At 43.4% G+C, this 27,504-nt stretch overlaps 1 protein-coding gene across 2 annotated transcripts in view; it reads left to right on the plus strand.

Moving 5' to 3' along the window:
- The window catches only part of aco1 (aconitase 1, soluble), a 67,887-nt gene that overhangs the window by 23,339 nt on the left and 17,044 nt on the right, over nt 1-27,504 (plus strand). For both annotated transcript variants that reach the window (XM_038804124.1, XM_038804125.1), the window contains exons 5-14: nt 6,405-6,474; nt 8,007-8,190; nt 14,862-15,001; nt 15,246-15,417; nt 18,206-18,306; nt 19,976-20,092; nt 21,530-21,689; nt 25,262-25,397; nt 26,401-26,485; nt 27,243-27,399. In XM_038804124.1, the coding sequence (XP_038660052.1) occupies nt 6,405-6,474; nt 8,007-8,190; nt 14,862-15,001; nt 15,246-15,417; nt 18,206-18,306; nt 19,976-20,092; nt 21,530-21,689; nt 25,262-25,397; nt 26,401-26,485; nt 27,243-27,399 (1,322 nt within the window). The remainder of the gene's footprint in view (nt 1-6,404; nt 6,475-8,006; nt 8,191-14,861; nt 15,002-15,245; nt 15,418-18,205; nt 18,307-19,975; nt 20,093-21,529; nt 21,690-25,261; nt 25,398-26,400; nt 26,486-27,242; nt 27,400-27,504) is intronic.

Consider the following 27,504-nt stretch of genomic DNA (forward strand, 5'->3'; position numbering starts at 1 on the left):
TAGGAAACCAGACGAGAAACACTAACAATTCTTCAATTTGTAAAACTGTGGGGAAAGGATACTTTGATCCGAGAGTGATTCCACTGACAAATATGGGTTTTGTTATGTTAAAAAAACTTCATTATTAACACAGGATTTAACACAGTAGCATCACACCCCCCCCCCCCCCCCCCAAATAGCACTGGACTCTCTAGAAGTTGTCTAACCCAACTTGCATTCTGGGGAAGTGAATTCAACAGACCAAGAACTCTTTGATGTTAAGATCCCGGACCAGGCCCCAACATTTGCTAAGATGCCGGACAGGAATCCCAATCACTTGTTTTTTTAATTTGGAAAACTATGAGGAATGGATATTTCACTCCAGGAGTGATTTGATGCACAAATAGGCAGATGGTATATTAAAAACAAACTTTATTATCAGCACAGAATTGAACTGCCTGAACATCATAGAAATAAAACTTACAATTACCAATTTGATGATGCTTAACAATAAAAGGGAACACTTGAACTTCTAACTGATACCGTCTCTATCTCTAATCAAGCAAAACCCATCACAGGTCAAAAAACACTTTTAAATAAAGTTAGCAAACACAGGATTACATGACGTTCTACAGATGAAAATTATTTGAACAATTACTTGAAGAGGGAGGGAGATCGTTTCAGTAACCAGCCTGCAAATCCTTGTCTGTCAGATTAATGCTGAATCTGACAGCTTTCTGCAAAAGTTGGTGTTCAGCTCACAGTTTCCAGAAACTAAACTAAAAACTGCCTGTTACAGACCTGGCTCCTTCCACTACTTGCATAATCTTTATTCCACTCAAATCCCAAGGCCTACTTAATTAGAGACAATTGTGTTTAATCGTATCTAGTCCCCAGGGAATCCCCAGAAATCATAACAAAATCCCATTAGGCCTGTCTTTGTAAACATAAGCATAGCTTGAAAGAATGATGGTATCACTTTTACAACATCTTAATGGCACCCTCTTCTGCCACAAAGCCTGTCTAATGCAGCTATATCCTTATTCATTTGTAAATTATTCTCGCAGGTTGGCTTCCCAGGGCATTTCTGACACAATGATATTTTTTCAAAACGTAGACCAGGATTTTCTGGCCCTGCCGTGAGGGTTGTGGCAGGCCAGACATTGATTTTCGGCAAGACTGGATAATCCTGGTGAACAGTTGTGGCCGGGAAATTACACCTGTAATCATTTCCAAGTGCTCTGCTATTAAATCTTTTATGACGGACTCTTAAAATTTTCCCCACTACTGACGTCAGGCTGACAAGTCTATAATTCCCTGTTTACTCTTTACCTCCCTTTTTAAAGAGTGGGGTTGCATTAGCGACCCTCCTACCCATAGGAACCATTCCATAGTCTATAGAATCTTGGAAGATGACCACCATTGCATCTACAATATCCAGAACCACTTCCTTCAGTAGTCTGGGATGTATCAGGCCCTGGAGACTTTTTGGCCTTCAATCACATTAATTTCCCCAACACCATTTCCCTACTAATACTGATTTCCTTCAGTGCCTCCCTCTCACTAAACACTGTGTTCCCCAACATTTCTAAAGCAGTGGAGAATGCCTTTTTAAAAATAAATTTAGTGTACCCAATTTATTTTTTCCAATTAAGGGGCAATTTAGCATGTTCAATCCACCTACCCTGCACATCTTGTGGGGGCGAAACTCACGCAAACACGGGGAAAATGTGCAAACTCCACACAGACAGTGACCCAGAGCCGGGATCGAACCTGGGACCTCGGCGCCGTGAGACTGCAGGGTTACCACTGCACCACTGTGCTGCCCTGAGAATGCCTTTCTAAACTGATGGTGCTGCTCACTGAAGGTGCTTTTAGGGAGTCTAACCAAGGTGATCATTCTTGGGTTTGGAAACAGTGACCAGAAAGTGAAATGTTGAGACGGGATGGGTGGATGGAATGAGAGAGAGTGTAAAATCTTATTATTTTGTATTGCATGTAACAGGGTAGAGAGCAAGGGTAAGGTTGATGAATTCCAAACTGAGGGACAAATATATTAAATTTTAATGTAAAATGAGAAACTGCCCTGAAGAAATGGCCAAAACGTACGGCAGATGAAAACCCAAAGCGATGGTTGCAGGCTCTGCAAATTTGGCAAGTGGGCCTCCCCAAGTGTGTTCACAGACTGAGTATGAGCCACGCACCAGCTCGGCTTTGTGGTTAGGCCATGACAAGTTTAAATATGAATGTGGACATTGGGAATTATATTGACAGGAAATAAGTTTTTGCGTGACAACAGGAAGCCAAGCTGTGCACAGTGTGACCAGGTTCAAGATTTTTAAATGATCTAGTCTACCTGAGGGTTTAACGGGGTAGAGACTTGGAGAGGCCTGGAGAGTCGAGAACCGGGATTCATCGTCTCGGGGTAAGGGGGTGACCATTTAGAACTGAGATTAGAAATTTCTTCACGGGGGGTTCCTAATCTATGGAATTTTCTACCCCGGGGGGATGTTCACTCGCTGAGTGTATTCAAGATAGAGATCGACAGATTCTTGGGCACTCGGGGAATCGAGAAATAATGGGATAGAACAGGAAGATGAAGTTGATGTAGAAGCACAGCCATGATATGAATGGCGGAATGGTCTTGAGGGGAAATTGCTTACACCAGCTCCTATTTCTGATGTACTGCACTAATATTACTTGAACCCATATTTATTGAAGTCATGGTGATGAGTCAACAAACAGTTAAATCTAATTCAAACAGGCAGTGTTCTGATCTTTTTGAAAATGGTTCTTGTTACCAAGGTGATACGTGGATGCTCTTGTCGAGCATGTCTCCACTCCTTTCTTCTTCCTTGATGCTGTTACAAGTTGTACTTTGCGTGTCCTGAATGCATAGAGCAGGATTCCGCTGTAGATGTGAAATGATGAAAGGCCAGTGGAAAATGATTATTTGATTCCGGTTTGAGATGAGCTTTTAAAATTTCTGAAATAGTGTTGTATTTTAAGTTATTTAATAAATGACAGCAAATATATAATGGTTTTGTAATTCAATTGTACATCGACTCAATTGCATACAAAATACCTGCTTACATTGAATTGAAATCTAGGCGTCCTGCTTAGGAATTGGCATAGGAAACAACTGTTGAATACTTTCAAGGCATGTAATGTGTTATGACATTACATCTTGCATCAATTAATCAACTTAAATTTACTGTGTGTAACATTAGTTTCTGACTGAGTGTTGCAGATTTGCATAAGAAGGTCCAGAAGCAGTGAAAATGCAATTTTCTGAGGAGCAGCTAATTATTTGCTGCACTTACAACCCATGCAAGAAATATCTTTTGATTCTTGAGGCACTTTTGCTCAAGTTGTGTGTGGATCTGACACGGTTCTGTACTGGCGGTCACCAGAGAGTTTGCGCCTGTTTCTAAAAGTAGTCCAGTGCGTTACCTCTTTATTGAAGATTAATTGAGTGCTTGTCCTCTTCTAACCGTGCTGTTTGTTTTCTTTATTTTCAAAAAAGGCCATCTGTTTTGTGTTCATGTAAATGTGGCTAGTTTCCTAAAACCATTAATCTATTTATAGTGGTTTTAGTTTGGAGTTGCGTGACTTGTTTTGCTTTTTTAAATTTGGACTTGATCTATGCACTTGCTAGCTTTTCTTTCAGATAACGGGCTCACTTCGATGTCTGGAAGTACAAATGGCTTCTTAGGGAAGTGGAAAAATAGGATAATGCATATAATTAATTACAGAATGCTACTGATAGGCTAAATTGAACACAGCTAGTCTATATTTATGATCATGTCAGAGAGCTTGTTTGAATAGATTTATGTTGCATATTTCTGAAATCAAAGTTTTCTTTCTCTGATATTTGAAATACGTTAGCGTTTGCATGTAGTGTTCAGGCGGTTTGGGGACCTATTGAAGGACCAATTCTTGTGATGTGGTAGTTATGCAGATTCTTTTGAATCCTAGATTTTGATGTGCTAATACGAACTGCTAAACACTGTTTTAAAAACCTCATAAAATGGGCTTGTGGACAAAGGTCTTTTTCTGTTTACATCCACATGCTGTGTTCTGTGAAGGATCAAAGGCCGTTGCATGCAACAAAAGAGGATGGAATTATGTTTGAAGATAAACCATCAAAGCTGGCAATAGTTTAGCTGCACCATTCCGCATCCCGACAGTACACGTGCAGCTCAGGTTTAGCGCCACAAGTCCTAGATCATCAAATAAGGTTCCCACTTATGATAGAGATTTCACAGTGAGACTGAACCAGATCAGCAGGAACCGAGAAAATATAATCTTTATTATTGTCACCAGTAGGCTTATATCAACACTGTAATGAAGTTACTGTGAAAATCCTCTAGTCGCCACATTCCAGCGTCTGTTCTGGTACACGGAGGGAGAATTCAGAATGTCCAATTCATCTAACAGCACGTCTTTCGGGACTTGTGGGAGGAAACCGGAGCACCCGGAGGAAACCCACGCAGACACGGGAAAAGTGTGCAGACTCCGCACAGACAGTGACCCAAGCCGGGAATCGAACCTGGGACCCATGCGCTGTGAAGCAACAGTGTTAACCACTGCTACAGTGCCGTCCATATCAGACGAGGGGAAATAAACTTGATTTTTATTTTAGTACTTGGTTCTTCTCACACTAAATTATACCCATAAAAACATATATCGCAGTACTTTTAGAAATGGAGATGGTCTGCAATTTAAGCAAAGTTGGTTCCGTACACTTAGTATACTTGCATCGTTGCATGAGTTAGCATTGCGTATATAAGCTAGTGGACCTACTCACTGGTTTGTTTATTCGGAGGGCTGGAGGAGGGAGCAGGTAATCTGACATCATGTTTCAAGGCTCACAAAAATCTGTTTTTCCAAAACCATTGGTTCTGTGGAGATCAAGTGATTTTGTGAATGGCATTTAATTTTGGGAGTGCTCCTTTCCAGTCATCTGCATGTTCCCTCGAGGTGCAAGTTGCAGGAGAGGCATGCAGTAACCTATGAAATTTATTTTCTGATAACCAGCACTTCTTCTAGTGAGTTGTGCACATTTCTACCGCATTACATTTCTGTAGCTTCAGTTGATCATTTAAGAACAGGAGGAGGTCATTCAACTCCTCGAGTTTGTCCTGCCAATCAGTCAGTTATGATATGGTCTCTTGGTTTAACTTCTATTTACGTTCCTTCGTCCTGAAACCCGTAGGACCCATAAGTGGCAATAATCTTACCAATCTCCGTTTTGAAATTTTCAATTGCCCTCCGGCCTCAGAAGGTTTTTGGAGGAAAAGAGTTCCAGATTTCCATGACCCTTTGTACAAGTAAGTGCTTCTCCTATTGCAAATAAATGGTCAGGCTCTGTTTTTAAGGTCATGCTCTCGTGTTCTGGACAATCCCCACCAGAGGAAATAGTGGGCTGGATTCTTAGCGGCGTGCCACTCGCTGGTGGCAGGATTCAGTTCTCCTGCCAGTTATCAATGGGATTTCCCATTGAAGTCACCCCACGCTGCCGGGATCCCGTGGGCGGGGATATGCTGCCTACGGAAAAAGTGAATCGCAACAGCTGCAGAAGTCCGGCCAATTTCTCTCTGCCCGATCGAGCCTATCAAATCCTTTAATCATAAAGCTCAATCTTCTGCATTCAAAGAATACAGGCCTAATCTAGCAATTTGTCCTGATAATTTAACCTTTTAAGCTTTTATAATTTTAATTTGTAAATGACCATAGGCTGTTTTCCCCTTTTGAGGGGGAGAGCTGACCGGTGGTGATTTAACCTGAGGGTCACCACACCTCGGGCGAGGGGCAAGTTTGAGAATCACCTCAACCGAGACAGGAATTGAACGCACGCTGCTGGCCTTTGCTTTGCATCATGAACTGGCTTTCTAGCCAACTGAGCTAAACCGGCCCCAATAAGTTTAGTACATTATGAACTGATCCACATGGTGACACAGATTTGTTAAAACCCCAGCAGATTGTTGCTGGAAGTTCATGGTGTAAAACTGCACAACAGATTGGACTTTAATAACCTGCATTGTTTGGAATGTCACAATACTGTTTACTCTCTATATGCTTCCGTTGAATAAGGAATAAAAAAATATATCGAGGCTCTCCGAATTGAGTGTTTTAGATTGTGCTGCACTTGGGCTGAGTGCTCTGGATGGAATCGATCTTTCATCTTCATTCTTGTGCTAGAAAAGCCAGATAGAAGGCAATCTTCCAGCAATGAATGGTGACCATTTCTCGCCCCCTTCAAACTATTGCAGTAAATGCTTTCCCCCCCCGCCACTTTGGCAATGTTATTGGATAGATTTGGGTGCTGTGCTCATTCTAAATTTATGTGACGAATGATTTGTTGCTGAACCTCATCTAGTTCTGATTTTGTTCCCCCCCTCCCTCCTCACCCCCCTCTCCAGGCCGGGCAGCTTGCAAAAAAACCAAGAGATTGAATTTGAAAGAAACAAAGAAAGATTTGAATTTTTGAAGGTATGATATTTTGTGTGTGGCTCCGTCAACTTCCACAATAAATTACACATTTACGGTTTGATGTGCTGGGGAAGAAGGATCCAGTGAGTTACGGTCTTGACCTTATGAACTGAAATATAAAGATTTCCCACAAAGGGGAGGGGAGAGAACTGGAATCCTGAAACTCTTCCAGTTCCACCCACGTGGGAGGGGAGGGTGAGCATAAATAACACACAATCTCATGAACTGTGCTTAAGTGTGTTTACATCAGAATGTAAAAGCTTGGGAAAAGACCACCGTAGAAATTTTTGATAATCTCCAGATTACTAGATATTAGAATTTCCTTCCTGCTTCCCAGCATTTGAGTTAGATGGTCAATACTGATATTTGATAAAGTCGTATTACAATATACTGTCATGTCCACACAGTAGCTTGACCGGCGACACGTAGTTGAACTTTACAAGCCAGGAAGTGCCCGAGTCAGTTCCTAGTCTTTTAATTTGGCTAATCTCAGCCAATTTAATATCCAAGAGGCTAAAATTGCCTTGGGCTGCCACTGTGCTGGGAGTGCGGGAGAGAAAATCTGATGCAATTCATTGAATAGAACCCCTACAGTGCAGAAGGAGGCCATTCGGCCCATCGAGTCTGCACCGATTGTTGGAAAGAACACCATACCTGGACCCACGCTCCCACACGATCCCCATAACTCCACTTAATCTTTTAGATACTAAGGGGCAATTTATCATGGCCAGTCTGCCTAACCTGCACATCTTTGGACTGTGGGAGGAAACCCACACAGACACGCGGAGAAAGTGCAAACTCCACACACAATCAGCTGTGGCCGGAATTGAACCTGGGTCCCTGGCTCTGTGAGGCAGCAGTGAGGAACTCTGTGAGGAACCACTGCTCTTTCTTGCTATCCAACAGCTTCCGTTGGGAATGCATGTATGGTTTTCACCAAGAAAGGAATTGGGTGCAGCTGTGATGCTTTTGCAGTCAAATGGCTTGCCCAAGCTGTGTCAATGCTCTTAAGGACAGGCATGTGTATCAGTGAGCCCGAGCAGGAGATGATAACTACAGAAGGGACATCACCAGTAAAACAATACTTGAGTAAATAGTGATTTGAATTTCGAACGCATACCGTACCCAACATAGAATCTACAGTGCAGAAGGAGGCCATTAGGCCCATCAAGTCTGCACCGGCCCTTGGAAAGAGAACCCCACTCAAGCACACACCTCCTTCACCCCCATCCCCTTAACCCAGTAACCCCAATTAACCTTTTTTTGGACACGAAGGGCAATTTAGCATGGCCAATCCACCTAACCCGCACATCTCTGGACCGTGGGAGGAAACCGGAGCACCCGGAGGAAACCCACGCAGGCACGGAGAGAATGCGCAGACCCTGCACAGACAGCGACCCAAGCCGGGAACAGGAGAATTTAAGAGCAGAAGTGAATTTAAAGGGATAAAGATTGTAAGCATATATTTAGCTCTTATGCATATTGCTGAGTTAAATATAAAAACTTTTTTTGCATTTTGTTCCCCTCTAAAGTGGGGCTCTAAAGCTTTTCAAAATATGAGGATTATTCCTCCTGGCTCGGGAATCATCCACCAGGTGAATTTGGAATATTTAGCACGAGTGGTGTTTGATCAGGATGGATACTACTACCCCGACAGTCTTGTGGGTACGGATTCTCACACAACAATGATCGATGGCCTTGGCGTGCTTGGCTGGGGTAAGAAACCTGCTGGACATTTGCCTCATTGAAGGATTATTATTGGGATTCAACTTTATTGTTCTTCCAGGAAAGTCTCCATGTTCGTCTAACAGCTGATCAGATTTAGTGTTGGTTAAAAAGTAAGTTTAAAATTTTCACCAAATCTAAATATTGGAGTATTTTAAACAACGTTCATCAGTCACTGTTCGAAACCATTTACATGAAATGTCTTGAAGTAGTTTTACAGAGAATAATCCCGAAGAATGTTGAGCAATCCTGTCATCTGATGGCTGGCCCAGACATGATGTGCCAAAGGGCATCTTTCTATGCTGTAAAACTCTGTGACTCGATCTTTTAGGATTTATGAATGTTCGTTCATGGGAGGATCCAGGTGTATGTAGTTACTTAAAAGTGCTACTATTAAGTTAAATATAGCTCTCGAGGGTTAAATTTACAGAATAGGAGAGCTGGAAAATTTAGATTAGGATCCAGACAATGCATTTGAGCTCGGGTTTGGTTAGATGTTGCAATGAGCATTCACGCTTGGGGGTGACCTGTTCATTGGGATGTCTTCTGACACATTCAGATTAGGGAGGTAGCCAGTTTATTGACGGCCCTACAACTTTACGTGGGAACAAAAAGAGAAGGATGAAAGGGGACATATTGGCCTGCAAGCAGCTTTGAAAGAGCTGGAGTTGGAAGCAAAGGTGCTGTTCAGTTCTTGCTGGGAGCAGTTATCCAGAAAGAGCGAGAATATAAGAACTAGGAGCAGGATTAGGCAATTCAGCCCCTTGAGCCTGCAGCACTATTCAATACGATCATGGCTGATCTCATCTCGGCCTCAACTCCACTTTCCCGCACGTTCACCATAACCCTTCAACCCATTACTAATTTAAAATCTGTCTATCTCCACCTTAAATTTATTCTGTCTCAGCATCCACCGCACTCTGGGGTAGCGAATCCACAAATTCATGACCCTTTGAGAGAAATAATTTTTCCTCCGCTCTGTTTTAAACCTGTTACCCCTTGTCCTAAAACTATGACCTCTGGTTCTAGATTGCCCCACAAGAAGAAACATCCGCTCTACGTCTACTTGGCCAATAACGTTTATCATCTTATAGATCTCAATTAGATCTCTCATTCTTCTAAACTCTAGAGAGTATAGGACTAAACTGCTCAATCTCTGTTCATATGACAAACCCCTCATCTCTGGAATCAATCTAGTGACCCTCCTCTGAACTGCCTCCAACTACATCCCTCAGATAAGGGCACCAAAACTACACCAAATAAGCAGGTGACTGAATGAGTACGCGGTTTATTAACATCTTCGCATCTATCAAGGAAATAACTGAAATTTGAGGAAAGTAAAACCAGTTTGTTTGCAGCTGTTCATGCACCTCGTGTTTGTAAACTAAAGCAACTTAAAATGTGCCACTTCACTAAGGCAAGTATGAGAAATATCACACCAATTCAGGTCACAGGTGGGGGTACTAATGTTGCATTTGTAGGTTATTCCTGATTTTCTTCAACCCATTATTGGCATCCGTGCCTTCAGTCCCTCAGCTTTGGAATTTCTTCCCTAAACTTCTCTGCATCTCTACCGCTAACTCGTGCTTTAAGATGCTCCTTAAAAACCTACCTCCTTCACCTATCCTAGCAGCTCTTCATGCGGCTCCGTCACAAATTTTGTTTGATGACACTTCTGTCAACTTGGGCGTCACTATGTTAAAGCTGCCATGTAAATGCCGATTCTTGAAAAGAATAGCATCGATGCATTGATGGGGAAGCTTGATACATGTATGTGGGAGCGAGACATAGATAAAGTGATGTTAGAAGAGGTTTGTGTGGCGCATTGACGCCAGCACTGTCTCGTTGGGCCAAATGGTCTGTTCCTGTGCTGTAAAATTTCAAGTTTAAAAAAAAAAGTTAATACTCAATCAGGTACACACCTGAATAAAAGAGGTGTAGACAGCTTATGAGGCGAGTAAACCTAAAACTTATGACAATGAAACCTCCATGTGCAAGCATACAAATGTCATGGCAAGGCAACTAGCATAATTAAGGACCCCACGCACCCCGGACATACTCTCTTCCACCTTCTTCCGTCAGGAAAAAGATACCAAAGTTTAAGGTCACGTACCAACCGACTCAAGAACAGCTTCTTCCCTATTGCCATCAGACTTTTGAATGGACCTACCTCGCATTAAGTTGATCTTTTCTCTACACCTTGCTATAACTGTAACATTATATTCTGCAGTCTCTCCTTCCTTCCCTATGTACGGTATGCATTGTTTGTACAGCATGCAAGAAACAATACTTTTCACTGTATACTAATACACATGACAATAAATCAAATCAAAAGTTTAAAAAAAAAATTTAGAGTACCCAATTCATTTTTCCAATTAAGGGGCAATTTAGTGTGGCCAATCCACCTAAACTGCACATCTTTGGGTTGTGGGGGTGAAACCCACACAACACGGAGAGAATGTGCAAAGCCCACACGGACAGTGACCCAGAGCCGGGATCGAATCTGGGATCCATGCGCCGTGAGGCAGCAGTGCTAACCACAGCGCCACCATGCTGCCCATGACAAGGTTTTTACACGAGCTTAAAGAGTATACCGTATGCTTGATTGCCAGTGTTGTATTCAGTTTCGATGTACGAGCATGTGTTATTTGATTAAAATCTCAAGTCCTGGGCAGCACGGTGGCGCAGTGCGTCAGCACTACTGCCTCACGGCGCCGAGGTCCCAGGTTCGATCCCGGCTCTGGGTCACTGTCCGTGTGGAGTTTGCACATTCTCCCTGTGTTTGCGTGGTTTCACCCCCACAACCCAAAGATGTGCAGGGTAGGTGGATTGCCCCTTAATTGGAAAAAATGAATTGGGTACTCTAAATTTATAAAACAAATCCATCTCAAGTCCTTCGGTCAGTTCCTTGGTACCAAAATGCAGCCGCCGTTGAAGAGTTGCCGATTTGTTTGTGCATAGGTTTTTGGAACTGTGCGTAACTACCAATCATCCTGTAGAATAAAGCGATGAGCCTGTACGTGGTGTTATGGACCAGGGTTTAATAAACTCCAAAGTATATTGTGGAGTTCACCTGGGCCGGGATTCTCCCCTACCTGGCGGGGCGGGGAGGTCCAGGCATGTCAGAGTGGCGTGAACCACTCTGGCGTCGGGCCGCCCCAAAAGGTGCGGAGAATTCCGCACCTTTAGGGGCCAAGCCCTCACATTGAGGGGCTAGGCCCACACCGGAGTGGTTGGCACTCCGCTTGCTGGCGTGAACGGCCTTTGGCGCCACGCCAGCCGGGGCCGAAAGGACTTCGCCGGCTGGCGTAAGTCTGCGCATGCGCCGGAGCATCAGAGACTGCTGACGTCATACCGGCGCATGCGCAGGGGAGGGGGTCTCTTCCGCCTCCGCCATGGCGGGGGGGTGGCGGAGAATTCAAGACACGGCGGGGGGGGGGGGGGGGGTCGGCGAATTCCGCCCCTGGCCTATAGCTGTTTGGTGAATTTGACTGAGATGAACACAAGAGCCTTCCTTTCAGATGTTATTCAAGGACTTCTTGGGTGTTTAAATAGAAACAAAAGCTTTATTCTAATGATTTAGTTAACATTTATATAAACACACATCAAGAACTTATATCAATTACAAACACAAAGAACCCACACACCTACAGTAATATATCTATAACCGTTAATGAATTCCCCCTTAACTGTTCCAATTCAATGACAAAATCCAAGTAAAACCAGAAACCCCTTTTCAAAGGCATGGCCCAGAGACACTGCATTCTCACTGGTATAAGACGTGTTATTGATACTCTGTTCCCGTTTTTAAACAGCAGATTTGAATTCCTTCCAGAAAGCAAATATCTCTTTTAAGTTATCATGTAGTCTGGAAACAGCTTTTAAAATGACGATAGAGAAACACTTCTTTCAACCTGTGCAGTTCAAACCAGTCCAAAAAACTCAAAAGCGAAAGTAAAATCTCCCAGAGCCACAGCCCAGCTCCACCCACACAATGACATCACTGAAGCCATGTGCTAGGACGAAACCTTTCTTAAAGGGACAGTCCCATGACAGTGGCCATGAAAAATAGTTTTCACTTACTCTGAGGGTCCTTGCCTGCTGGGGTCATATCAGGATATCGTGTGCCGTGACGCACCCTTTTCTGCGCATTCATTTTACTGGGCAGAACACCGTGGTTGCATACCAATGCCTTTCTATCATGTGCTCCTGGGGGTCTGAGTGTCTATTCTACTTCTGATTGCCCGCTTTCAAGTCTTGTCATTCTAAATCACTTTGTTTTGTTAACCGCCCTGATCTAACCTTCCTAATTTTATTGCGCACTCTGGAAATATTTCTGACGGGCACACCCCCAATCCAAGGCCAGTTAATTTGGTTGACTTGATAGCTACCGCATGGTTCAGAATAGCGGCAACGGTTCAATTCCCGTTCCGACAGAGGTAGACGTGAGGCCTGCCTCCTCGCTCTGTCCCTGAAAGTGGAAGACAATGGCAAACTACCACTGACAAAAAAAACATTGCTAAGGAAACGGCTGTTCTTAAATATCATAGAATTTACAGTGCAGAAGGAGGCCATTCGACCCATCGAGTCTGACCCACCCCTTGGAAAGAGCACCCTACTTAGCCAAGCTTCCACCCTATCCCAGTAACCCTATCTAACCTTTTGGACATTAAAGGGCAATTTAATAAAAGCAAATTACTGTGAATGCTGGAATCTGAAATTAAAGAGAAAATGCTGGAAAATCTCAGCAGTCTGGCAGCATCTGTAGGGAGAGAAAAGAGCTAACGTTTCGAGTCCAATGACTCTTTGTCAAAGCTAATGGACAGAGAAAGTGGGAAATATTTATACTGTGGAGTGAGAATGAATTATAGCCACAGAAACCCAGGGAAACTGGGTGCTAATAGCCACAGAGACCAAGGGGAAAGAGTGCTAATGGCAGTCCCCAGAGAGAACAAAAGGTGTGAGAGGCCAAACAGCAGAAAAACTAACATCAGAGGCTAAACTGTGACAGATGGAGAAGTGGGGGAGGGGAAGGGGGAAGCAAAGGGGAGGAGGGGTAAGGAAAGGTGGATAAGGTGGGACGGGAGGTTAAATATATATTAAGAAGGACAAGAAAGAAAGAAATGGTAAGAGACTGTTGAAATGAAATGGGATGAAAACAAATGGGTCAAGGTGGGGTAGAGCTGATCATCTGAAGTTGTTGAATTCGATGTTGAGACCGGAAGGCTGCAGCGTGCCGAACCGGAAGATGAGATGTTGTCCCTCCAGTTTGCGTTGAGCTTCACTGGAAAATTGCAGCAGGCCATGGACAGACATGTGGACATGGGAGCAGGGTCTTTTGTTAAAATGGCAAGCAACGGGAAGGTCAGGGTCCTGAATGCGCACAGACCGAAGATGCTCAGCAAAGCGATCACCCAGTCTGCGTTTGGTCTCTCCGATATAGAGGAGATCACATTGGGAGCAGTGAAGGCAGTAGACCAAATTGGAAGAGATGCAAGTGAAATGCTGCTTAACCTGGAATGAGTGTTTTCGGCCTCGGATGTTAAGCAATTTAACATGGCCAATCCACCTAACCTGCATATTTTTGGACTGTTGGAGGAAACGGGGGCATCCGGAAGAAACCCACGCAGACACGAGGGGGAAGTGCAAACTCCACAAAGACAGTCACCCAAGGCCAGAATTGAACCCGTGAACCTGGAACTATGAGGCAGCAGTGCTAGCCGATGTGCCACCGTGCTGCCCCGTTGTTTTGTGCATTGTTACTTTTACCCTATAATTTATGTCACTGCCTTGATTTCTGTTGTGTTGTAGTTGAGACTTAGAGGTCAAACCCAGTTGTTAAACAGTTGTTTGAGCTTTGCACCAAACATTCTGAAGACATTCTTCCTCAACTCAACCAAGTTGGGGGAGTGGTCAATGCTTGTATGTTTGGATAGTTATGCTTCTTTTAATCTTAAAGGCTTACATTGTTTAGTGGCATGAAATGAAATGAAAATGAAAATCGCTTATTGTCACAAGTAGGCTTCAAATGAAGTTACTGTGAAAAGCCCTTAGTCGCCACATTCCGGCGCCTGTTCGGGGAGGCTGGTACGGGAATGTAAATCTAGATTAAAAAAAAACAGAAAAGCTAGAGGAGTGCACAGCAGCAGCCCCATTTTCGTCTTTCTCGGGGTGGGGGAAAGAGAAAATCCCACACTATCCAACCTTTTAAGCAGGATCCTCGCTTCAAGAACAGGTTATCAACCTCAATGAATCCGAAGATGGAAATTACTTGGACAAGCCACGTGTGTTCTTCAGTGGCCCCAATGATAGTACAAGCAGCTGGAACTTTGGATTAGTGTGGGGAAACCCCACAATTTCTCAGAACGCAAGATATTCTTTTGTAGGTTTTGCTTAAGGGCTAACTATTGAGCTGGGCAAGAGGGTGATCTCCTCTGCTGCTCTTCAAAATAGGGCCACGGGGAATCTGGTGTCCCCCTGAGATGACAAATGGTGCCTCAGTTTAATGTCTTACCTGAAAGATGACAAGTCTGACAGTGCAGCACCCTGTTGGTTCTGTACTGGGAATATAAGCCTGGATTTTTGTGTTGTTTTCTGAAGTGGAGCTTGAACCCACGACCTCTGAGACATCATTGACGGTGTAAATGCTTCTTCCTTTGCAGGTGTGGGTGGCATTGAGGCTGAGGCAGTGATGTTGGGTCAGCCCATCAGCATGGTTCTTCCAGAGGTAGTCGGCTATAAGTTGGTAGGAACCCCAAACTCCTTGGTAACATCAACAGATATAGTCCTCACAATCACTAAAGTAAGTACACAGCTTCCTGTTTTGCTGAGTGTCCTCAAATTGCTGTTTTGGTATATAAAATGTTTTGAACTAATGTCAGAATTCAACTAGCTTGCATTATATTTTATAAAATCAATTGAGAGTTTTTATATATATTTTTTTAACCTCTATAAATTCTTAATCGAATTCTTCACTTCAATTTGAGAGGCATTAAGAAATTGTTAACGAAGCTTATTTAATGAAACAAGTTTTGTTTCCTTTGAAGCATCTTCGCCAGGTTGGGGTTGTGGGAAAATTTGTTGAATTCTTCGGCCCAGGCGTGGTGCAACTGTCCATCGCTGATCGCGCAACCATTTCCAACATGTGTCCTGAGTACGGGGCAACAGCAGCTTTCTTTCCTGTTGATAAGATAAGCATGAAGTACCTGGAACAAACTGGTATGAATGTGGAAACTAATTTTAAAATGCTCTGCAGTAATCTGGATATATTTCCACCCACGTACTAGCCTTACTTTAATACAGAAGGTAGCCCTGCCGTTGATGATTACCAATCCATAGAATGTGCAGAGGGAGGCCATTGAGTCCATCGTGCCTGTGCTTGCCTAATCTTTTCCAAGATGGCGCTGGAGTGAGGCGACTTCTTGCAAGCTGTGCCTAGCATACCTTCTAATTCTATCTTTTACTCTCGTTCTATGCTTCTAAAACTTCATTCTAACTGTTTTAAACTCTCTAACAATGTTAAATTTGGCATATCAGCTACGACTCTCACCAACTTTTACGGATGCACCATTGAAAGCATTCTTTCTGGTTGTATCACAGCTTGGTATGGAGCCTGCTTTGCCCAAGACCTCAGGAGGAAACTACAAAAAGTCGTGAATGTAGCCCAGTCCATCACGCAAACCAGCCCCCCATCCATTGATTCTATCTATAATTCCCGCTGCCTTGGAAAGGCAGCCAGCATAATTAAGGACCCCACGCACCTTGGACATACCCTCTTCCACCTTCCGTCAGGAAAAAGATACAAAGGTTTGAGGTCACGTACCAACTGACTCAGGAACAGCTTCTTCCCTACTGCCATCAGACTTTTGAATGGACCTACCTCGTATTAAGTTAATCTTTTCTCCACATCCCAGTTATGACTGTAACATTACATTCTGCAGTCACTCCTTCCTTCCCTATGTACAGTATGCGTTGTCTGTATAACATACAAGAAACAACACTTTTCACTGTGTACTAATACATGTGACAATAATAAATCCAGTCAAATCTTTGAAAGAACTGTCTAAATCAGGGTTGGGCAAACTTTTCCGTGCAAGGGCCACATTCAGAAATTCACAATTTTAAAGGGCCGCATAGTATATTAAGTAAAATAATTAATATTTAAAATAGCCAAAATAAAAGGTTTTTAAAGAAAAAAAAGCAATTAATTTTTATTAATTAATATTTAAAAGTAGAAACTTCACATGAAACACATGTTGTGCCGAGCAATGATAACCCTACGCAAGTCAATGTATCCACCCTATACCAGTAACCCAACAGCTCCCCCCCATTAACCTTAAAATTAAAAAAAAAATTAAAAAAAAAATTTTTTTTTTTTTTTTTAATGACTTGATCTTGGTGGGCCGCATAAAAACCTTTGGCGGGCCGCATGCGGCCCGCGGGCCGTAGTTTGCCCATCCCTGGTCTAAATAGTCCCATAGGCCCAATCCTTTCCCTACAGCGCCTGTGAATTTTCTCCTCTTCAAGCATTTATTTCATTCCCTTTTGAATGTTATCTACTGCACCTGCTTCCAACACTCTTTCCAGGCAGCACATTCCGATCATAGTGTTCTCCCGATCGCACTCATCTATTTTGGGAGGAGTTCTATTTTTCACATTAATGGAACATTTGTGCAAGCTTTGAGTCTGTAATTTGCACACTTCATGAAAATTTACCTGGAGGTAGAGGGGAGACCAGCCCATTGATAATTTCCCGGGAAATGTAACCAGTGAGGAACTAGTGGAGTAGGAAATACAAATGCCAATAGAGCGGGTTTCTGTGGCCTCATGAGCCAACTACCTGAGCCTCTACGTTCCGATGGCTCGTGGACTGTAGCTTGAGCTCTCCAGATTTATAAAGTTCTGTTCTGGAGCTCTGTTTCAAAACAAAAAGCATGGATTGTGGGAAAACAAGGGACATAAAGTTTTTATTGCACTTTTCACAATCTCTCGATGCCCTGAAGCACCTTACAGGCAAGGAAGTGCTTTGGAAGTTTGGTCACCATGGTAAATCTAAGGAAACTGGGCTACCCATTTGTGTACAGCAAGCTCCCACAAACTGCAGTGAGAGAAATGGAAAAACAATCTGTTTTCAGAACCTCGTTAGAGGGATGGATATTGCCCCAGAGCACTTTACAGATATCTCCTGTGGCGTGCTGTCGGAAATATATTTCAGATGCCCGTAATTGAAGATTAAAACACCTTGGGCTGAATTTCCTGGTCCTTCCACCAGTGGGTTCTAGCGCGGAACCCCCCCCCATGGCGGGGTTGACTGTGGAACCAACCCATGGCAGGGTTGACCGCGGTGTGGCTGGCGAAAAACGCCGCAGACTTCGGCGTGATTGGAAAACCTCACCGCCAGCCAATGGCCGGCTGCCTCTGCTGCCGGGAAGCACGGGGGTGGGTTGTCCTGCCCCTTGTCATGGTGGAGGTCTAGTGCACCATTGGTTGAGTTAGAAGATGGCAAATTTAATTTTACACAGCAGAATAATTCCATCTTTCCTTCACTTCTTGACTCCCGTTCGGGTCATTGGATGGGATCATTGTGTTCCGATGTTTGCGTCCCTTGGTAGCTTTGTCGCAGAGGCTTGGGAACAAGTTAGCTGGAAGCCCTGCAGTCACAAGAAAGGTTTGTGGCTCAGTGCAGCCTGATTGTGGGCAAGTTGCAATCTCATTTTTTTTTTTCAAGTTCAAAAATGTAGATGGCCATGGGGAAACCTTAAGTGACCATGCATTAGTGAAGGTATTTAACCACAGACATGTCAACTGCAATGGGAGTATTTGACAGTTTGTCTTTACACTTGCAGGCTATCTACATATAGATTTTGGTTGCAGAACTTGTTTGTTTACTAAAGCCACAGTCATCTTTTGTGTTTTGATACCAACATTTCTTTTAATCGATGAAAGATATTCTCTGTTTCAAGAAAACAACAGCCGTTTACCGTGCTCTTGCTGTTCCTTGTTTAAGGCCGAGAGGAAAATAAGCTGAACTACATTGAAAGATATCTCACCGCTGTTGGAATGTACAGAAATTACAGTGATCCGTCGCAGGATCCCGAGTTTACTCAGGTGAGATGATACCTGTGTGTCCAGGTAAAACCTCGGCCTGTTGGGAGACCTTGTAATGCCAAACTAAATTGTTTTTTAATAAAGTAAAGGACAGTAGGTCTAAGTATTTGAGTCTATGTTTACAACATTGCCACCTAATTCAAGTTGATGCCTGAATTGGGTGGGCGAGATGGAGTTGGAGTTGAGGTGATGCAGGCTTTGGAAATAAGCTACAGGTTTGGAAAGAAGGAACTTACTTTTATACGGTGCGTGTCATGACTTCCAATGTGCCTCAAAGTGCTTCACAGTTAGTGAAGTACTTTTGAGAATGAGGAGACTATAGGGATGAGGGTGGAGGAGAGAATGTCTTAGCTACTGGAAACAATCTGCTGCTCCTCAAAGCAGCGACACTTGCTGACGAACAGATCCATAAAAACAGAAAATCCTGGGAAAATGCAGCAGGTCTGGGCAGCATCTTTTTTACTATTCATTCAAGCGATGTGGGCTTTGCTGGCTAGGCCAGCATTCATTGCCCATCCCTAATTGACCTTGAGAAGGTGGCAGTGGTGAGCCGCCTTCTTGAACCGCTGCAGTCCATGTGGTGTAGGTACACCCACTGTGCTGTCAGGGAGGGAGTTCTGGGATATTGACCCAGCGACAGTGAAGCAACTGCGATATCCTTCAAGTCAGGATGGTGATCTGTGGAGAGAGAAACAGAGTTAACCGTTCTAGTCCGTATGACTCTTCCATGGGCAGCACTGACATAAGCAGTGCTTCTTATGTTCAAGTCCAGGCAGAATTAGCAAACTTGTCAGGGGTTGGATGCTATAGAATGTGCCTTACCTTTCACAGCCTCTTCATTCTGTCAGTAGCAGGGGCAAGGTAGAGAGTGATCAGGAGTGGGTGCCTTGGCCTCCACCTAAACTCCCAATTATAATGAGATCAACCAGAAGCATAGACTTTACTGATATCAGTTCAGTATCTTGCAATGAAATTATCCTCTTTGGGGGAAGTTCTACTTCAGGACCATGGGATGTGTTTTTAAAAAAATCTGCTTCTGTGAGAGCTTTAATGTTTGGACATAAAATAGAAAATGTTCCTTTCCACAGTAACAATGCACAAAATTCACAGTAAAGCAGCATTCTAAAAATTGACTGACAGGTTATAATTCTCTTTAGCCTTCATCTGAAATAAATGGTCTATGAAAGGATTCCTTTGCTCGGAGGCGCAGTGGGTTAGCCCTGCTGCCTCACAGCGCCGAGGTCCCAGGTTCGATCCCGGCTCTGGGTCACTGTCCGTGTGGAGTTTGCACATTCTCCCTGTGTCTGTGTGGGTTTCGCCCCCACAGCCCAAAAGATGTGCTGGCGAGGTAGATTGGCCAAGTTAAATTGCCCCTTAATTAAACAAAAAAACAGAAATATGTTGATTTCACTAAATATTTGTATATACCATCACCGATACATTGAGAAGTAAATAGATTCCTTTAGTTATGCTGCTGTGTGTACTTAAAAGAGCACAGAATATTGGTAAATGTGAAAAAGCTTTTCCAATGTTGGAATATTTAAATTTGCTTTCCACCGCCCAGCTAATATTTTAAAAGAATAAATGTTTTCAGTTCAGATATGCTTATTTTATGCAGTATATTATGTATTTGTGTTTTCTCAAAACTGAAATCTTTTGTTTGGTGTAGGTGGTGGAACTGGATCTCAGCACTGTGGTATCATGCTGCAGCGGTCCCAAGCGACCTCAGGACAAAGTGGCCGTGTCCAATATGAAGCAAGACTTTGAAAGTTGTTTGAGTACAAAGGTGAGCTTACATATCTGCTGTCTGCTACTGGGAATGCAAAAAGGCGAAAGTTTTACGTTGGCATCTTGTTTGAGGAGTTTAAAAAAAATGTATTTTATTACAAACGTGTGTAAATAAAAACAATAACATATACATGATGTGGAGATACCGGCGTTGGACTGGGGTGAGCACAGTAAGAAGTCTTACAACACCAGGTTAAAGTCCAACAGGTTTGTTTCGAATAACTAGCTTGCGGAGCACAGCACCTACCAGCTGTCCTGGCTTGAGATAATTCATACCTCTTTAACCTGTGATCATCCCTCTCTCCAGTTGCTCTGTCTGGACCTGTAAAGACGTAATTACCTGCAAAGACTCGCATTCAAAGTATCGTCTTGCATCTTTGACTATGTCTATATATGTGCTTCTGGAACCTACCTCTTCATTCACCTGAGGAAGGAGCAGTGCTCCGAAAACTAGTGATTCGAAACAAACCTGTTGGACTTTAACCTGGAATAACATATCCAACAACAACCTACAGTTTTAGTAGGGGGAGAGCAGGTAGGAGTGTAGGGGGTGGGGGGGGTGTAGGGTGTAGTAGAGGGTTTCCTACTCTCCTCGCCCTTGGATCCTGCGAACCTGCCTGGATCTCCGGTGCTGCGACTTGGTCCATAGTCTTCGGTGTCCTTCTGCATTTCTTCTGCGCACCACTGCAGCGTTGTTGTGACAGGGACTGTAGAGATCGTCTGGCAGCTCACTAAAGTGGGACTTCCTCCTGAGTGAGGGGTGGCAGGCCCACCTGCAGCCACTCTGCAGTCATCCTCGTGTGAAATGGCTGCAGGGTGCTCAAGTTGGCGGGAATCTCTTCAGACAATGAGAGGCGAGTCCGTACCATCCAAAACACTCTGGCCTCTGAATAATTGTATTTATGTGGCTAGATTTAAAAAGGAAATGGGTTGCCAATTTCAGTCAAATCTTTACATGCCGCTTAGAAAGTATTGTGAAGATTCCTAAACCCTATTTGTTAATTAAGCCCCATCCTAAAATAACCATTCTCCCTTATTTTAATATTTATGCGGGGCCCATGCTAAATTTTTTTGGTTGTGGTAGGTGCACATTAGTACCTGGATGGCAATCTATCATACTTTTAGGAGAATCAGTGGAATGCCTCCTTGTAGAATGGGAGGAACCAAAGTGAAGGATCAAAGCAGTGAGAGGAATGAAGGTTATATCCAAGAAAGATCTCCATTGGTTTCCTTGAAGCACTTTCAGACTAACGAGGACGGACACAACGAGGAGGGCTTTATATTGCAAATGCTTTCTCTATGCCTCCCAAAGTTTAACCAGTGGAATTTTAATAAATGTTAGATAATCAAAGAATGTGGATTAAATATTGAAAGCAAATTTCCAATGTCTGAAGATTTCTCTCTCTCTCTCTCTCTCTCACTTTGCCACTTTTAGCAAGGATTTAAAGGATTTCAGATTCCGTCAGTTCGTCAAGATGACAGAGTGAAGTTTAAATACAATGAGCAGGATTATGAGCTGTGCCACGGTTCAGTGGTAATTGCTGCCATCACCAGCTGTACAAACACCAGCAATCCATCTGTGATGTTAGGTGCAGGTACGTTACTGACTGTCGCACTCGGCTACCTCCCTACAAGTGCCTGAAATTTGGTTTCTCGTGTTGAGTTTTGATCGTGAAAATGTTGGTAGGATTTCCTGTGTCCTTGTTCAAAGAAACGTTGTCATTTTATAAGGACAGGTTGATTGTGCCATGGCTTGTGTGTTATTCATATGCCAAATTGTTTCAAGGTGGCAGAAAGTCTAATATGCTGTGAATAGGACAGTCTCAGGCCGATTACAGCCCAGTTTGTGCTGTTGAGAACGTTAGAGGTTGTGTGTGAATTCTTGACGTAAAGCCAGATGACATTAGTGGGGAGTGACTTCTGTGTGTATACCTCCTTCTTCAGTTCATCCAAGTCATACAACCTTGATGAATTATGGTCAGGCTTGCAAATGGAGATAACTTACTTTGCTGGTGTCTAACCACGCCTGTGTCTTTTTTAAATCTCTTGTTTGTTGGGATAAGTGGTAGAATGCAAGTTTGCACCATTGTTCTTCACAAGCCAAGTCACCAATCTTGACTACTAGGCAGTGCTAAAAAGACTGGAGACAGTTTCTCACTGAAAGGTAGAGGAAATCGGATGAGCACCCGTAGACTGGGCTGCTCAATAATAATCTTTATTATCGTCACAAGTAGGCTTACATTAACACTGCAATAAAGTTACCGTGAAAATCCCCAAGCCGCCACACGCCGGCGCCTGTTCGGGTACACTGAGGGAGAATTCAGAATGTCCAATTCGCCTAACAAGCACGTCTTTTGGGACTTGTGGGAGGAAACCGAAGCACCCGGAGGAAACCCACGCAGACACGGGGACAACGTGCAGACTCCGCACACAGTGACCCAAGCCGGGAATCGAACCTGGGACCCTGGTGCTGTGAAGCGATAGTGCTATGACTACTGTGCCGCTCAGGACCTTGGACCAGGCCACTTGCCCCACCTTCATTTAAGTGGATGCCCTGAGCTCCAAGGGTTCAATTCAAATGACCCTTTCTTCTATCCCCGTTAACTTATTTTACAGTTTCCCTGTAATATAAATCAAGCAAAATACTGCAGAGACTGGAAATCTGAAGTAAAAACAGAAAATGCTCGTCGGGTCAGGTAGCGTCTCTGGAGAGAGAGAGAGAGAGAGAGAGAGAGAGAAGAACAATAAATCTTTCCGGTCAGCACTGATAAATGTTCCAGATGCAAAATATTTTTAGTAAGTACAGAGGCTGGAAAGGAAAGATGGAGGGTCTTTGATAGCTTGGTGGTTGCAGTGGTTAAATTACAAAAGGTGGTGAGATGCAGACAAACGGGGGCGGGGGGGGGGGTAAATGATAATGGAGAAAGTAAAGGAACATTAAATGTGTTTAGAGGAGCAGAAGCATTACCAGTGCCTGTTGTACAAACTAATGGGGGCAGCGGTTATGCATTTTACATCATGCATTTTTGGTCGGAAAAATGGGATGGCAACTTATCTAAATGGGGAGTCTTTGGGATGCTCCAGTGTAGAGGGTTCTGGGGGTCCTCGTTCATGAGTCACAGAAAACTAGCATACAGGTACAGCAAAGAGAGCATTTCTAGGTAAAGGAATAGAGTAGAAAGGTAAGGAAGAGTTGCAACGATATACGGCATTGATGAGACCAGACCTGGAGTATTGTACAGTTTTGATCCCCTTATTTGAGGAAGGATGTAGTGACATTGGAGGCAGTTCAGACAAGTTCACTAGGTTGATTCCGGAGATGAGGGGTTTGTCGTATGAGGGAAATGAAGAAGTTTAGGTCAGTTTAGGAGAATGAGGGGAGATCAAATTGAGGTAAACAAGATTATAAAAGGTGTGGATAAAGTAGACATGGAGCAGATGCTTCCTCTTGTGGGCATTCTAGAACAAGAGAGAGGGGTCATAGTCTTAGGATAAGAGGTAGCAAATTTAAAATGGAATTGAGGAGAAACTACTTCTCCCAAAAGGTTGTGAATCTGTGGAATTTGTTACTCGAGAGTGCGGTGGATGCTGGGACAGTGAGTAAATTTAAGGAGGAGTTTTTAATTAAGGACAGATTTTGAATTGGTAATGGGTTAAAGGGTTATGGTGAACAGGCAGGTTAGTGGAGTTAAGGCCAGGATGAGATCAGCCATGATCGAACGGCGGAGCGGCTCCCATATCTTATGAACTTATGAAATGATTGAACTGTAATATAAATGAGCCATAAAGCATTGATATCATCTGCAGAAGCACTCTGGGCTGTATAAACCCGGGTGGACTTCTGTATCATGTACATGGCGACTTGGATACGCATACAAACGATCATTACTTCGCTGAAACATCTCCGTTCTTTCCTCCCTGCAGTAGTGTAAGATGCCAGACACGTTTGTGCTCTATATTGGTCACTTGTTAGTATTCTCAGGCATGCATGCCAGTGGAAAGACTTTGCAGTTGAGAAAACCAAAAAGCATTGAAACCCATTCTAGACCAACTATTGTTCTGGGTTTTTAAAAGAAAAAGTCACATATCGATTCGGAAATTCTAGTCATACATTGAAGATTTTCTGAGCTACAGTTTTCTGGGGTCTATTTGATACTGCCTTGCCAGAAATTTGCTGCAAAACTGTGGATATGTTGTGTTGCAGGTGTGTGTATAAGAATTATTTATGATGTGGAGATACCGTCGTTGGACTGGGGTGAGCACAGTAAGAAGTCTGACAACACCAGGTTAAAGTCCAACAGGTTTGTTTCAAATCACTAGCTTTCGGAGCACTGTTCCTCCGGTGAACCTGAGGATGGAGCAGTGCTCCGAAAGCTGGTGATTTGAAACAAACATGTTGGACTTTAACCTGGTGTTGTCAGAATAATTTATGTTAAGGAGCTGATGCATCTTTTGGATATTGTGTCTGCTACATTCATCTGAAAAGGATCCATCAAATCATCCACGAGTTGAAAGTACTTTATGATGAGACAATTGTGTTTAATCAAAATCCCAAGTTGTGCACTTTCTCTGCTTATAACCTCCTGATAAGTGTGGCGGTATTTCGCAACAAAATAAAATTGCTTTATCCAGCTGTCCTTTATAGACATATTAAAAATTGGCAAGGTAAGTGTCTTAGGCTTCCCAGGCTACTTTATTTGGCAAAGCCCATTTTCATTTATTTGCATTTGATGGTGATCAATATGATTTCAATCGGAGAGGGCAACCTTCAATTCTGTTTTATACACCTATATGAATCATGGATTCTTACAGCACAGAAGAGGCCATTCAGCCCATCCTGCTGGTGCCTGCTTTCTCAAAGAGCTGTCCATTTTAATCCTCTAGCCCACCTTTTTACCCATAACCCTGAAAATGAATCCTCCACAAATGCATGTCCTGTTGCCTTGTAAAAGTTCTCATGGAATCTGATTCCACCACATTGATGGTGTAAACATGGTGTCGCGGTTTTGGTCTGTCGAAAACCCTCAGCATTTTGGATACCTCTGGTAATAGAAGTGACAACTAGTAAAAGGAATTTTGAGAAGCCACCTATTGCTTTGTACTTGGCTAACATGGAGCTTCATTCAGGAAAAAAAAATGTAATATCTTTCTCTTCTGTACTTTGCAGGGTTGTTGGCGAAGAAAGCAGTCGAAGCCGGCCTCGATGTTAAACCCTACATCAAAACTAGTTTATCTCCAGGAAGTGGTGTAGTTACCTACTACTTAAAAGAGAGTGGAGTCATGCCCTATCTCGTCAAGCTAGGGTAAGTCCAGAACTTTTCAATAGTTTATGTTGGCAGCCTTGCTCTGTACTGGAGTTCTGTACAGAGACTTGATTTTCTCATTAGTACTGTACACAAAGTAGTCGTCTTTCCACTTTCTTTAATACTTGTTTAAAACTCTATGTCCCTGTGGAGTACAGTTATAATACAGTTCGGGGCAGCACAGTAGCACAAGAGGATAGCACTGTGGCTTCACAGCGCCAGAGTCCCAGGTTCGATTCCCCGCTAGGTCACTGTCTGTGTGGAGTCTGCACGTTCTCCCCGTGTTTGCGTGGGTTTCCTCCGGGTGCTTCGGTTTCCTCCCACAGTCCAAAGATGTGCAGGTTAGGTGGATTGATCATGTTAAAATTGCCCTTAGTGTCCAAAAAGGTTAGGTGGGGTTATTGGGTTATGGTTATAGGGTGGAAGTAATGGTTTAAGTGGGTCGGTGCAGACTCGATGGGCCGAATAGCCTCCTTCTGCAGTGTATGTTCTATGTCTATAATGTGAAAGAGTGAAATAATGCATTTCCTGGCTTCATTTGTGGTTGTCACTGTATGTAGGTAGCTTATATTTGAAACAAGAAACTGCAGTTCCAGATCTCTGCAGCTTATTTTAAACCACATGTTGGAAGGTTTGTTGTATTCTGGTTTCAATCTGTGGGAAGGAGCTAAGCCAACTTTAAACAAACACAGGCGAGGATATTTGTTCAGTTAAATGTATGTGGAATGTTTCTAATTCTGAAAAATCTAAACATAACAATAAAATGGATTTAAGTGGCTGGATATAGTGGTTGGGTTGAGTTGAAGAAGGTGGTTGATTTGTGTGGAGGATGCACAGGAATGTATAATCCAGACCATGTAACTTCCCCCAAGTCAGAAAGCTTGAGACAAATGCAAGTTCAAGTTGCCATGTTTTACTTCCATACTGGAAGATGCAGGCAGAGTAGGACTTGCACATTTCTAGTTATTGGAGATTTTAATAGTTCTGTTTCTGTCTACTGCAGGTTTGATGTTGTTGGCTATGGGTGCATGACGTGTATTGGTAACAGTGGTCCTCTCCCGGAGTCTGTGGTGGAAGCCATTACTGAGGTAAAGTGCTATTAATATCCCATTAAGTTTGAACTGTCCTTTCTTGGTGGTGTACGCATTTTATGGTGGAATTATTCAAAATGAAGAGCCGAGCTGCCCTTTGCAAAACTTTGTCTCCATTGTTGCTGCCAAAGTATTTGCGAGTGTTATGGTCCTTTTGAAGGAAGAAACCGTGATGAGTTACCATCTACAAGATACATTGCGGCAACTCACCAAGGCTCCTTAAACAGCACCTTCCAAACTCTCAATCTCTACCACCTAGAAGAACAAGGGCAGCAGGCACGTGCAAGGTGCCCTTAAGCCACACCGCACCCTGACCTGGAAATATAGCCCTGTTCCTTTACCATGACTGCGTCGATATCCTGGGATTCAATCCCTAACAGCACTGTGGCTGCACTTAGACATCTGGACTGCGGCGGTGCAAGAAGGCGACTCACCCCCACCTTCTCAAGGGCAGAGAGGGATGGGCAATAAATGCTGGTCTAGCCAGTGATGCCCACTTCCCATGAATCAATTTTTAAAAGATGTGAAGCACACACGTGATTAGGCAGCTGGTTTGAATGGTTTCCCAAGGTCTGCTATTGCAGACTGGAGGAAGATAGCGTGCAATCATTGTCAGGGAGCTGAAAATCTAACAAAACATTCTCGGTCATGATCTACGTACTTCTCCAAAGGACAAGTTGAATGAAAACAGTTTAATGCTTTCCAGCGTCACTTGTACAGGCAATTTTAAGTTATGTAATCCTTGTTTGTTCAGAGTGACCTTGTTGCTGTTGGAGTATTGTCTGGGAATAGAAACTTTGAAGGTCGTGTACATCCCAACACACGCGCTAACTACTTGGCTTCACCACCGCTGGTTATTGCATATGCCATCGCTGGGACTATCAGAATCAGCTTCGAAGTGGAACCATTGGGTAAGCAGCTTCTCCATGGCGTTTCAGCTTTGAACTGCCAACGAAGGATTTCCAGAACAAACAGTACAAGGCGACGATTTAATTTTAGTTTATTCTGAGGACTGG

The sequence above is a fragment of the Scyliorhinus canicula genome, chromosome 8 (assembly GCF_902713615.1).
Source record: "Scyliorhinus canicula chromosome 8, sScyCan1.1, whole genome shotgun sequence".
Taxonomy (NCBI): Eukaryota; Metazoa; Chordata; class Chondrichthyes; order Carcharhiniformes; family Scyliorhinidae; genus Scyliorhinus; species Scyliorhinus canicula.